Genomic DNA, 14471 nt, shown 5'->3' on the forward strand with positions numbered 1-14471 from the left:
ATATCCAGACAGTAAGAAATTATAAATCCACATAATGGCAACCAATTCCTTTCACAGTTTTGAGCCAGTACACAAAATATGCATTTATGATCACCTCTGATTGCAAGGAGTCTACGAACATTTTTTGCAGCACTACTCACACCAAATGAGTTGCCTTACACCACGTGTGCCCTCAGTGTTTTCATTGTCATAACAGACGAACCCATGTCCAGCTCATTTGAAAGAATTTTTCACGTGAATTTTGTTGTTGCTGACTTCTGCCATTTTCCAGTCTCTTCCTGGGTCATGTGTCTAGCAACATGCACCAGGCTGCACAATATGTATCCCGAACATGCTGCTGAGTAATTCACTTGGGAAGAAAAGAGACACACTACCAAAACCCCACTCACCCAACTCCACAACGTAATTTCATCAGAACATAATAATTCAGATGTCTTTGTCAGCAAGGTATAAATGTGCATGGATCTACTAATCACCCCAAGGGACACGGAAGAAAATGAAACCACCTTTCTGTTGACTTCTAAATTCATTAAGTAGGAGCTTGGCAATCTCTGTCCTCCATGACAAGTGATATTTTCACTTCAATTTAAAAATATTTCCTGGGAAGGAAAATTGAGATGGAGTACTTTTGAAAACTTTCTCCCTGCAGTATTCCCTGTACCAACTTTCTCTATCTCATTAGAATGAAATACTTGCATTTTTTAACATTTATATTAACTTAGAGAAAGCATTAGGTGGATTGGAACTGCAGTTTCTAATGATATTTACATTTGGGCACGTGAATTTTGTAAGCAACCCAACCTGTTGAGTTCCTGAAAGGAGAAATCCTTCCCTGCTTTCCAGCTCACTGTGCACAGTCACCTTCTCCTCACCTTCTGCCTTCTGATTGAACAAGCACTAATGAAGCCCTGTGCTGAACAGAGATGAAGAGCAAAAATTTGTCCCTTTGTTTTATTTGTTTCCAAAATTGAGAAAATAGGAACAGTGATGTGCATAAAAATAGAAAGAATATAACTGTGTAATATTGGTATAAATCGTGGCAATAAAAGCAGGTTTGAGTTAAAGTAATGGAGAATCTGACCTCGTGTATTTGTGGTTAAAGAATATCCCAAATCAAGATGAACTGCATCTTCAGAAGTGAGTGTTGATAGATTTCACCACGTTCAGCAAGCCTGTTTGCTGCCTAGAAGAATAACACTGTTCTCTGTGTATTTTATTATGTGCAGTCCCTGGGGTCACCAGTACCATCCAGTAAGAGTAGGAAGCATGGATGGAGATCCAAGGCTTTTAGCTACCCTAGAAGGAAGCTCCAGCCAACCAGAGTTATTAAGGAAATTGGGTGATGCTCTTGCTCCTAAAAAACTCTTAGTACAATTATTTGTCTGCCAGCTTCCAAAAGCTATTTCCACTTCCATTGTCTGTAGTACAGCAGCACTAGGAGCAGCATTCCTCTAATCATTACTACATTTCTACAGTTATATTCAATACTCTGGTTTCTACAGTGGAAGTGCATGTCTGAGAGATGTTAAAGGAATTGGGATGAAGGTGTACTTTTAGTTAACCTGCACTTTTTTTGCAAAAGTCTGTAATAAGAAAATTATGTTTTTTGTCTTGAATATATGCTTTATAAATAATTCATGTCATTCATGTGCTAATAAATCAGATGTGAATAGCAAGTATAAAAGGTATTCCTTATGACACTTGAAATTCTAATTATTACTTCGGTGACTTTATCTCATTGAAATAGCTTTTATAAGTTTTATTTTTCTGTGTATGTGCATGTCTGTATGTCTTCCACAGGTTGGAACAAGAAATACAGAAGTTGGAAAGTGAGGAATCTCAAATATCTGCCAAAGAACAAATCATTTTGGAGAAACTAAAAGAGACTGAGAAGTCCTTCGATAACTTGCAAAAGGTATAAAAAAAAAAAAAATTTGGACATAGACTGAAACTGAGACTCTTAGCACTATTCCAAAATAGCAGCTATAATTCATGCATTTACAGGAAGGTTGAGGGCAGTTGCAGAGCATTTATCTCAAACCAGGATGACCAAAAGCAGCAAAGATACAGAGGTGTCAGATCTATTCTGGTTTGGACTATTTGGATTTCCCCTCCCCATTCCAGCCTTTTCAAGAAGGAGATCTAGTACACTATCTCATAGCTTATCCGCATGGAAACCATGTGAGCTTTTGGAACGGAGTGAAAGATGTCAGGATGCCTGTAAGGAATCTCAAGCTTCCCCCTTTCAGTAGCACCCAAAAATAGCGTCATCTGACATAAACACCTCTTCTGAATGACACTGCTTATGAGAAACAGCAAGAGTTCTCCTTTCTGTTACAACCATGTCCCACTTCCTTGGCCTCTAACTGCACCTAGACCTGAGGAGCCAAAGTCCCAGTTACCCATTTAAAAGTGACAAAGAACCATAAAAGCAATCCTAGAAAGTTTTAACCAGTCTTCTTTCTTTTTTCTCTTCACAGACTTTCTCACAACAGGATGGTGGTAAGTGCCTTTTTACTACTGTTTATCTTTGAGTTTAACAAATGTTACATAGCTGTGTTGCAGAAGTTTACAGGGTGAAGGTTCTTCCATTCATTGCGTGATTCTGATTTACTGCTAGAGCAGTGTTTGCTATAGTGCAAGCACACATGTCACTGTTGCTGTGGGGCAGCATTCCTTTGGTAGTGCTCCAGCTACTGCTATGTACATACTAGGAAAAATAAAATGAGGATTTCTTAAAACAGTCATTGATCAAGACGTCCAGATGTCTTCCAAGTTACTGACCTCTTCCACAACATGACAGCCCAACAGTGGAGATTCCTTTTCACCTGCTCAGTGATCTATGCTCCCCCTTTCATGAGCTCATACTATTCACAAACTGCTAAATACAATGTGGACTACTCCTAATTTACAGCAACAATCTGTTTTTGTTTAAAATTGGATTACTTCTCTGATGAAAGACATTCTGTGTGTGACTATTGTCACAGAAGGAAAGCCTTGCGTAGGTGAGTGAGGATGCAATAATTCCCAGTTTATGATCTTAGTGTGACAAGATATGTGGTCAGTCTAAATACTGGTATTCAAATGCAGGTGTCTGAGTGAAGAAAACATGTAGTTTGTTGCAAAAAGTCTAGAGAAACTCTTGCAGTGCACCTCCAGGACCATCAGGACCCAGGAAGGACAGCACACTGATCCATCTGCAGATAATTCTCTTCTCCAGGCACAGGTTCCCAGCACCCAACTTCGAACTGATAAGATGCAATATTCTAGTTCCTCCAGCTGCTGACAAAGTTACTCTCAGGCTTACTTATGGCATAGGCAGGGAACGTGAAGGATGATCCTAACATATTATAGCACTGGTACACAAGTGTAGATTAATGCATAGCCCATAAGTTGATTTAGTTCTGCTGTAGGGAGATTCTTTTGATTGATATTAATATTAGCTGGTTATGAGGTTTTATTTTTACCTCAGAGATCTAGTTCAGAAGTGTTATATTCTGATTACAATGTAATTCAATCTTTAGGATAGCTTCAGGAGTTTAACAAAAAAAAAAGTCCCAGTAGGATGCTCTTCCGTGAGAATTTTTTTTTTCTCTTTCCTGAAGCTTTTGAAATTGTCTATCACGAAGTAAATAAATATCCAGAATGGCAAATATTTTGTACCTGTGCAGAGTGATAAGCTTCCTAAAGAGGAATCAGTGCCTACAGGTATTAGCACATAACATATCACCTAACACATGCAGCAACCTTCAGGACTCCTGCAAGGCACGGTTTGCCTTTTCATGAGTGATATGATAAAACTTGAGTGAAACAAAACTCCACTTAGCAAACGTAAGGCAATAGTTTCCCCTAAAACTTTTTCTTGTAGCATATCTATCTGCAGTTCTTTGTTCAGCCTCACCATGCTCGAGATTTGGCCTGATCTCAGCAGATTATTCCTTCACAGACTGAGCCAGAAGCAAACATAGCTTGTGATGTCTGCAGGTCTAACAGATAACAGTAACATTATGTGAATGGCAGCAGGTTGCTCACAGAACCCATGAACCCATGTGTGAACGGAAGAGGGACGGGATTTAGATAAGTTAGTGGGTACCTCTTCTGAAGCCTTGGTTTACCTGCCTTATCTCATCCTCTTGGTAGCTGGTCATCCTCTAGGCAGCTTTGTGAAGAAGCAGACTGCACTCTGAGGCTCTAGAAACGTTCATGCCTGTGAGCCATCCCACTGACCCAGGTCTGCCTCCCATTGTGGGCATGGTGTAGCTGTGCATGTCTACATGGATAAAGCTGTGTTTTCTGCTGCACAACAGCAGTCTGTGTTGGCAGCTGATCACAGAAAGAAGAGGTTATGTACATTGCTAGCTGTGAGCAGTTCAATAACGTAGATTTGTCCGCCCTTCAAATACACATACAACTTCTTTTATTGAGGCAGATCATTCATTTGTCAACTGTATAATGCATGTTGCAGAGGAAAATGATAGGAACCATTGCATTTTACAGCAAGGCTGTGTAAAAACATACATGAGTTAGTACATACACCAATTGCTACCTATGTTGGCAGATCATTCAACTGATGCCTGGAAGACTGAGTTTGTAAATCTCATGTTAGTTCACAGAATACATGCTTCCCTTTATTCTAAATGTAGTGACGATGTAGAAAGTGATTTACCTCACCAATGTATCCCTCTGCATGCTTCTGTGCCATGTATGTGGTGTTGACATAGCTTTTGCTTATGTAAAAAAAACACAACTGCAGAGAGCTCAGAGCCCAGAGTGATACAGAAGGAGATGAGGGAAGAGAAGAGGTGGTGGACACTGATGGTCAACCAAGTGGCTCGGTATCCTTCCTGTGTGACTGCTTTGGCAATGACTACCTATTAGCTTGAAGTTATCCAGACACAACAAATGCAAATCCCGCATTTCTAGGGTACAAACATATTTTGCCATTATAGATTGCTACACAAAATAAAGCTGAGCAGAAGCCAAGGCTCTGCCAGTGGTTCCATCCTCTGCAGTTGAGCTTCTCTCAGCCTGTGGTGTCCTAGGCCTACAAGAGAAGTTCTCCAGTTAAACTAGGCCTGAGATAACACTAGGGATGGTGTCATTTATTGCTTTCCACGTCTACAGGCAAAACCAGGCACTCTGTAGTATTGTGCTGCATGCCTAGCGTGAACAAATAGAAAAGAGAGTGCTCACACTCCGTGTGTGCATATGTTTGTGACTCAGTGTATGCATAAACTAAAAGCCTCATTAAGATCCAACTGACTGTTGACTCTTTGCCCTGGGGTAAATTCATTCCCTGCAGCCTTAAGCAATCAGAATGCAAACTGCAGTCTGCTACTTCAGTGAACAGGCAAAAGGCCCAGCTGCAGCAACTCTACAGTTTGCATGAGCTGTTTAAATCTTGTGTATGTTAACATATATTTGACAACGCTGTGGCTCTGAAAACCTGATGTGGATGATTTGATTCCCAGCTGCTGGCTTAGCAGCTCGTCGAGCTTCTTCTGCTTCAGTCTGGATTGATGCACAGCCACCTGCTCAGACCTGTGTTCCTGATCTTACATGTGGCTTATCATCTCTGTTCACCCTGACATAATGTTCTGCAGAACCTGATGGCTTCACAGGGGAACAGCCCTGTCCTGGGTGCCAGTGTGCATGGCAGAACTCAGGCACCCAGTTTGTCAGTAGTTAGACATTTTAAAGTAAATCAAGCTCTTGGAAAATGAGCTCACCATGAACTACTTTGAGCACCCCCAAAGGTTTTGTTCTGTATAAGCACTCTTGAAAGATTACCAGGCCCTATATGTGTTCTCAGTCACTTCATTAGTCTGATAACACAGAGAAGTGCCATAATCCTAAAGTGCAGCTTGTTGTAAGTAGTATGAAAAGCCACAAGACATGTTTTATGGCATTCTTAGATATTAATAGCTCATCAAAGGTTAAAATGGAGCTACTGAATGGAGTCAGTTCAAATGCTTTAATTTATGACCTAACTTCTCATGTGAACAAAATACTAATTGTGTCTCAACCACTCCTTGTAAAATTGCTCTCATATTGTTTTTAGACCTGGTTGCCAGAGAAATAAAGGGAAATAAGCTCTTTTCATCCAGGGTCGGGAGAGGGGTAGCTGTCACAGAAACAGCCAAAATGAACCAATGGTCCCTCTGATACCCCTCTGATACATGTCCCTCCCACTACAACTTTCCCACTTTCTGGTAACTGGAGATTCTCAGGAGCCCTTGAGCAACATTTTTAAGTACCTTATTATATGTTTCTAAGCTGAGTCAATGCTAGCAGCAACTGAAAGACATTGCCTCCTAACACAAGAGGCCAAAAAGCCAGTATCTTACTAAAGTCCGTACACATGCAAGCATCAAAGTGAGAATTGCTTGGCCTACTGCTGGACAACAGCAATGCTAAATGATGGAATGTGCTGACAACACCCGTACGTGGACAGACAACTCTGTCACTCAAGTCACTGGATGAGTGTGCAATCAAAATGCTGTTCCAGCATCACACTCGATGGCATAAATAATTACTAAATTTCTGCCATTTCTGGAATACAAAGTTCTTTCTCATTCTGGCCCAGAAGCAGTCTCAACATTTCTTACTTCTGAGAAATTACTTCAGTTTTCACTATAGCCTCCTCATTTGCTGGTGATGTTTCACAGAATAACAACAGAGGGCATTGTACCAATTTCTCATCAGAGGCATGACACTTTATGAAAGAAAGCAGCTGTTACTGGCCACTGTTCAGTCAGTTGTGTCCTAGACAATTATTTCTCCTAGGCCATATTGCTAAAAATAAAAATTAAAAAAAAAGAACCTTCGAGGAAACATTGTGCATTGAAAATATAAAGGCTCAGTTGCCAAGACTGCTATTTGTCCACTGAAGTGTGAAATAAAGCAGTATTTCCCTGACTTTTTTGAAATTCATCTGAACTTCTGTAACAACTTCCTGACTTTCCTGAATGAATTTGCACTGTGCCTCTTCCTCATCCTATTCTGACACAGGAAATAGAAAAGACAGAGCAGGTGCCTCTTTCATAGGATCATAGAATCACAGAGTGGTTTGGATTAGAAGGGACCTTTCTTGAGTCATTTACATTGCTCCAATGGTGAACTGTCCTCTTTGGGACTGCAATTACTATCTCATAGTACCAAACAGCTCCAGTGGCCACTGCAGGCTATTAGGGCATAAAACTGTTCCACTCGCAGCAGGCACAGCTGTCCTTCAAAGGAGCAGGTTTGGGGTTAGAGGTGACATGTCTTGCTTTTACTGGCGGTGCCATCAGGTACAACATGTGTCTCTTGTGGGTTTTTTTGGGGGGATGGATATTGGCCGACAGGGAACAGAGTGAGCATATCTCCATTCACAAGAGAAATGGTGGCAGTGATGTAGCCACTAACATGGCACTTCTTTTTCTCTCATCCTTCTCCATTTCACATTCACTGTCTGCACTAATTCTTTGTATTTCACCTGCTCACAACAACAAGAGACACTGAAGAAGGCAGATTCTACCACCTATCCTCACACTTGAACCAGGTCATATCAAGGGCGCAGCAGCTTAATTTCACAATGTATCTGCAACGCATCCTTGGAAGGCAACATATCTCTGTGTCAGACCAGACGGAGTTTTGTGTTTGAACAGAAATTCCACCTTTTCCACACAAAATTCAAAAAAATTCCCAACTGATATGAAACAATGTGATTATTTTTTTTCTGCTTCTTTTGTTTTGGAAGTCAAACTGAAAGTTAGTTACTTGCACATCTCTCCTCAGAGCTCTTCTTCTAATTCAGCCACTGAACCTTAGCAGAAGTTATATTTAACCCAGCCATAAAACTTCTCCCAGTAATTGTTTATAAAACGTCTTTAATGTCTTTTCTAAAGAATATATTTAGCTTGTGGTAAACAACGGTAAGCAAGTCAGCCTTCCAGCAAGTTCTCTACTTTTTTGAACACTGCTTATGAACAGAGGCACTACAGAGCTGACAAGAACTTAATAGGTGCTGCAGGGCACAATGAGCACCCTACTAGACTATATGTTATTTCATTATTAGCTATATTAATATCTCTAAGAACAAAGAGCCAACTGGCAGTTCTATAATATGCAAACAACCCATGCAAAAAGAACTGGCCTTTCATCCCTTTCAGCCAACAATAGCATTTTTAAGCTTTTATATCTGTATGTGAGATGTTTGTTATGCTAGATATTACTCCAGGTTTGTTCCTTGCCAACCCCATCTTTCCCCCCAACACTTCCCATATTTAAAGGTCACAGACTTGATAAATCCAGAACCTCCTGACAAATAATTTTATGTGTTGAACTTACACAAGGTTTGAGTCATCTGGACCCATTCCCTCCTACCTCAGCTAGTTTACTGAACACCAATCACACGACTGTGACTTTGCATTTTGTTTGCTTTGATCCAATTATCTAATACAAAGCTCCAGCAACTATTGTTGGGGCTGACAACTTAACACTCTGCTGTCTAAGCAATGAAGCCACTGGGGCTCGAAGCACAAATCTAACTGTTTCCTGTTCTCTGACACCAGATGCAGTAAATTACATTTGCTCCCAGATCCCTGAACTCCCAACCCTCTATTCACGAACAGCAGAGCCAGTTCCTGGGCGGGACGGAGCAAGCAGAGTAGCTGGTAAGTCTCAAGGAGCAAAGCTTTATAATACCAATCCAGTAGCCATGAACTCTTCTTTGTTATATTTCCTTAATTGGTCTGGACTCCTGATATCATTTAAATGCTAGGAAATGCAGTTTGATACATATTTTTTGTAAGTAAGTCAAGGCTTTTTAGGCAGCAAAGAGCACTCTCAAAACAATATATATTGACCAAACACAAGCAGCATAGGAAATGTGTCAATTTTTTGGTGAAAACATTTAGTTCCTTCCATCTCTGCTTAGAAAAATACACAATATCCAGACCATGGTTTTACCTCCTCCATTGTACCCAAGTCACTCCCCTCAAGATGAATGAGACATACAGGCACTCACACACCTCCAGTCATGCTTCGAACTTAAATGTCTTTATATACCACTTTGTTACCATTCTTTCTTCTCAAGAAAAAGTGTGGGGATAATAATAATGATTTGTTTTGTGCTTGCAGCCATACAGAGAGTTTTGTAACACTTATTTTTCAGACTGTGTACGTGTCCTAAATGTACCGGTGTGACCATTAAAAGCTGCATGTGTTCCTTATTTTAAAAAGCCTTCTTCTCTAAACAGCATGTTCCCTATCAAACCAAACTGCTGGTGGCTACTTAAAAGGTGTTTAGAGGAATAAGAAAAGAAAAGGTGGTTATCAGGAAGAATGAGTTAGTAAGCATAACAAAGCAGCTTTTGCAGCTGAGACACTGTAGACCACTACTGGATATATTATTTTGTTCAGACAAAATGTTCCTGTTGCAAGCCATACTAAAAGCTTCTCTTCCACCAGTGCTTACCCTAATCTGTCTGAAAAACAAGTTTTTCACTGTATGTTTTGTGCCATTTTGTCGACACCAAGAATGCAAACATTTCTTTCACTCTTTGGATGACCAAGAAGCCTTGTTCACATATTCCTTGAGAAGAGTATTCTGTGTGATGAGAAGACACTAGCACATGTCTAGTAGACAGACAAGGGTAGACTGTTAGCATCCATCTTAATATATTTTCAAAGTCTATTAGGATTTTTTTAAAAGAATAGCCTCAGAATCCCACTGTTTAAAGCAATAGGTAGAAGCCAGTTCTTTTCATATGTACATTGGGATCTTGTTGTCATGAAGCACTGTGTCATGTTACACTTTAATTAAAGCTTGTACAGAAGGCTTGTCCCCATGAATACAGACTGTCATCTTCAAGTACTGCTTTCAGTGTCAACTCCATTGTCAGACAGCTTTGTATTGTGTTAACAGAGCACATTTTGCAGTAAATAAGCTCTAGCGGAATAAAGACATTTTATAAATCTGTATTAGTTCAGTTTTCAGCTATGTTGACAAGCTGGACTGCTAGATTTTCCTGTAGAGAACTAGCATTGTGCATATGAGCGGATAAACAAGGTCTGTTATTCATTTCTCCCATGGCGATGTGCTTCACTAGTGAACAGCTTTCCAAGACTTTCAGATATATTTATGCATTTACTTGCAAAAGTAGCTTTGGTGTGATCTCCAGGATAGGCCAGAAAGCACAAGTTATATCAAAAACACTATTGCGAAGTCATCATAGATAAAAAGAAAATGTTGACAGTGGCAGTGTTTAAGCAAATTTGACAAACACCAAATACACAAGGACATGACCACACTTATGAACTTTCTAAATCAGGTCTATCTTTAGCACAGAGTGTTCCATGCAATGCTGGAACTTGTTGACCAAACTCTTCATAACAATATGTAGGATATTGTCAGCTATCCCCATTCTACAGTATCTAAATTTTTCATCTAAAGATATAGTGGTGTTCATGATGCACCACATGATTAATTACATAATGCTGATGAGAGATTTCATTTTGAGAATACATTTAAAAATATTCTACTCCATGAGAATAATAAGACTGAAAGAATGCATTTTATGTGTAATTTTTAATAGTAATGGTGTTTAAAATACAAACATATCAAGCTACACTGACTCTTGGGCAATTGTTATTCACCTGAATTCTATATTCATTTGAAAAAAAAGGCAGGAAGAAAGCCAAGACACCAGTTTTTGGTGTCTCAGGTAAGAAAAATCATGATTATGCTATTTAGGTTCATTGGTGAAAACAGTCATCATAAGTTTCACAAACACTTCTCGTTGCTTGTGGTAGTTCATAAGTGTCTGTGAATGTCTGTTCAAGAATGCCTTAATCTTTATGCAAGGAATATTTAAACAGATGAACACTTCTGCCTCTGGAAAATCTGTGAAGCCTTTGCACATTTTTCTTTGAAAAGCTGTACAATGAGATGCCATTATGTCTCAAAATGAGGGTTAGAGTGATGAATACTATTCCTGCTATGTGATCTCAACTACTTTCGACTTATTGCTGCGTCTTTTTTAACTGCTAGAAAAGTTTATTTGCTATTCTAAAACAGCATCCCTCACACACATATTTTTATCCATTGTTTCATGGTGCTTTGAAAATTGGTTCATTATTACTTTTTTCTTCACCTTTCCCCTTTGGAGACGATGCTTAGGCTCATCAAAGAAGGGAGGGAGCTCCTCAAGGCCATTTTATATATTCTATTAACCTGCAAACAGAGGTCACTGTTGAAGTCTTGGTGTGGAAGAAGAGATCTGTCACAAATCTACAGGAAAAATTATCTCATTCCCTTGTGATTTTGTTTTCCTACTTTTAGAAAGGGTTAAAAAAATGGTTCTTCACCCCTCTAAAATGTTTTGAATGCCATAAATGGAAGAGATAAGCAAGTATAAGTGTTTATCAAGTCTGGGTGTTACATGCAGCAAACAAAACTTCTTACCAGCTAAATGGTAGTTTGATGACAGAAAAGGAAAAGAATGTAAAGAGGTTGCTGGAGATTAGTTTATCTTTGAATTTTGAGGCAAGTTCAGAAGGGAAAGAGTGAGGCCAATCTGCATGCTGTCACTTCCCTTTGTCTAAAGTACACCTAACCTAAGTGCTCTTGGCACTCCTGACTGACCAGAGGCAGTTCCACATAGTGTGAGTTGGAAGACTACATCCCATCTGGCGCAGGTATGTCTTGCCTCCAACTACACAAGAAGCTGTAAAATAGTAACTATCTCTGTTCACAGCATTGCATTCCACTTCTAACATAGAGCACCTGACCCTTTAGAAGCAGCTGACAGGAAAATGGGCACCATAGTTTTCTTTGTCTGTTTGGCAATTAACCATTCACTGGCTTTTTTTGTTGTAACATGCACTTCCTTTCTTGTTTTCATTCAAGCTTTGTGCACCATGGAAATTAATGTGGAGAAAGACAAACAGACAGGAGAGACCAAGATTGTCTCTGCTTCACCTGTTGGCCCAGATGAGGCCCATCAAAGAGGATTCAAAGTCTATGATGATGGTACCAAGGTAGTCTATGAGGTTCACTCTGGTGGCACAGTGGTAGAAAACGGAGTACATAAATTAAGCTCAAAGGACGTAGATGAACTTATACAAAAAGCTGGACAATCAAATGTAAAAGGAGGGTATGAAATAATGACTGTGTCAGACAGAAATGCAGTAGCTGATGGAAATCTTAGCCATATGAAGGAGCAAATGCTCTTCAAGGAGGCAAAGCTGGAAATGGTACACAAACCAAACAAAGGGCATGCTGTGAATTCCCAGCCCCAAGACAAACCCCGTGGTGGCGAAGTTCCAGAGGCCAGTGCAGATCAACCAGTTACAATGATATTTATGGGCTACCAGAGCATTGACGATGAAGAGGAGACGAAAAAAGTGCTGGGCTATGATGAAACCATCAAAGCAGAGTTGGTTCTGATCGATGAAGATGATGAGAAGTCTTTGAGAGAGAAGACAGTGACAGACATCTCCACCATGGATGGGAACGCCGCTGAGCTGGTCTCTGGCCGGCCCCTGTCAGACACAACAGAGCCCTCCTCTCCTGAAGGGAAGGAAGAGAGCCTGCCCTTGGAAGCTGCCCCAGGTACACAAAAGAAAAAGCGCTGCAATGCTGTAATGTCATGTGAACACCTTCTCCTTCCCCACTCCGGCAGCTCCTGCTCCATCACTTACCTAGACCTCACTGTACTTCTAGCTGCAATACTGTGAACTGGAAGTGAATGCCTCCATTGCCTTGCAGTTGGGTTGCTTTGATTTCTAGTTCTTCAGGAAGAGGAACTCATGGTTATTTTCCCATCAGACGTACACACTGGGGTTTGAGGAGTGGTTGGAGATTTTATTTTATTTTTTTCCTTAATATTGCAGAGTGAGAGATAAGTGGGAAATGGAACAAATGTTTTCATATTTATTTGATCTATACATATATATAATATATATAATGAAAACACTTTTTACATTTTCTTTGGATATCTGGCAAGCTTGATCAGTTTCCTAGGATTTTATGGGAGTCTGAATTTCACAGCAGCCAGATATGAGAGCCTTAAAGAAATTTTGCTTCTCTTTTTTAAGACAAAAATCACATTTAAACATTATTTTATAGATGCTATTTTTTATTTCTCAGGGGAAGACTTAGATCATTTTACTATTTTAATTTGCTAAAATTCAGATAAGTCCTTCCTGAAAGGTTTGCATAGTTTTGTTTTATAGTAACTTTTCAGTTTAGTTTGCAGTGTCACAAAAATCCATCAGCCATTTCTGCTTATTGGTGATACCAAAAGTGGACCTTAATTATTCTTTCTAGAAAACATATGAATGATAATTTTGCCTTATATAAATCTTCCAGATTACAGTATTGTACGTGAACTTCATCTCCCCAAATTACAACTGAAACTAACTTGACAAGAAAAAGATGCAGCTGTAACACCAACTGAAATGGGGTTACTGATCTAATTACTTGCCTTTCAGTAACTCTGCCAATGTTATATATGAAGTTTCCTGCTGAACTCCAGTAGAAGAGAGATACTGCTTTCTATTTCCCTAGAATATAAATAATCTTCTCTCACAATCTGACTCTGCTCGCACTGAATTCAGTGGGGAAATTCTCAGTGCTGGAAATGTGGGCAGGGCGAGATTTTTATTTTGCATTAGGAAACTGCTATTTTTCATTGAGTGCACCTCCAGTGCACTGATGTACTGACAAGTGATGGGTCTGATCCTGCCATGCTTACCTAGCCAAAACTCCTGTGGAGGCCTACCGGAGTTTTGTTTAAGCAACTGTTTCAGAAAGCGATCCTAGCGCCATAAGGCTAACATTTTCAAAAAGGCTGGTGGTTTGGATGCTTCACTTCCTGGTGTGGGATACTTCAGAGAGGCCTGATTTTCAATAAATTTTTCTTCTGCCCTCTGAAAATCAGGCCTTTAAAAAAATGTCTCAAAGTTAAACTTTAAAAAGTGAAGGCATCCAAAATCAATAGATGTTTCTTTATTTCTCAGTCCATTGTTTCTTCTAACTACAATGAAAAAGCAGCCAGCTTTTTCATGGTAAGATACTATGAGCCTGATTCTTGTCTCACATTGGTTTTGCGTAGGTGCAACTTCACTCTGGTGAAATTAGTCTGGATTTGTAACAGTAGAAGTGAGACTGAAAATCAGGATTTGTATTTTCTGATAGTGTTAAAAATACTGAAGAGTATTTTGAAGTGTCTTTGAAACTATCAGACTTTAAAAATGAATATTACAACAGAAAAAAAATATTAAAAAGAAAGAAAGAAAGTAACAACAAGCCTCTTTTCATTCTGAGGTGGTTCCTATGGTATTTCTGTATTTTCTTGGATGGTGCTTTTACTGCATTAATTGTTAGTTCAGAGCATCTGATTAAACAGTTCTTGCTCTGTACTCTTTTCTTTCTGTGCCAGTAAAAAAGACACTTGCTCATTACAAAGGTTATATGAGGCACA

General features: G+C 39.5%; 1 protein-coding gene across 1 annotated transcript in view; it reads left to right on the forward strand.

The window, feature by feature from the left end:
• LOC100539229 (paralemmin-2) overlaps positions 1-14465 on the forward strand; it is a 14925-nt gene extending 460 nt beyond the window's left edge. Inside the window, exons 2-5 of the mRNA XM_031557446.1 lie at positions 1758-1915; positions 2481-2502; positions 8556-8657; positions 11894-14465. Of these exons, the coding sequence (XP_031413306.1) occupies positions 1758-1915; positions 2481-2502; positions 8556-8657; positions 11894-12723 (1112 nt within the window). The 3' untranslated portion in view covers positions 12724-14465. The remainder of the gene's footprint in view (positions 1-1757; positions 1916-2480; positions 2503-8555; positions 8658-11893) is intronic.
• The last annotated feature ends 6 nt before the right edge of the window (positions 14466-14471 follow it).

This window comes from Meleagris gallopavo, chromosome Z (assembly GCF_000146605.3).
Source record: "Meleagris gallopavo isolate NT-WF06-2002-E0010 breed Aviagen turkey brand Nicholas breeding stock chromosome Z, Turkey_5.1, whole genome shotgun sequence".
Taxonomy (NCBI): domain Eukaryota; kingdom Metazoa; phylum Chordata; class Aves; order Galliformes; family Phasianidae; genus Meleagris; species Meleagris gallopavo.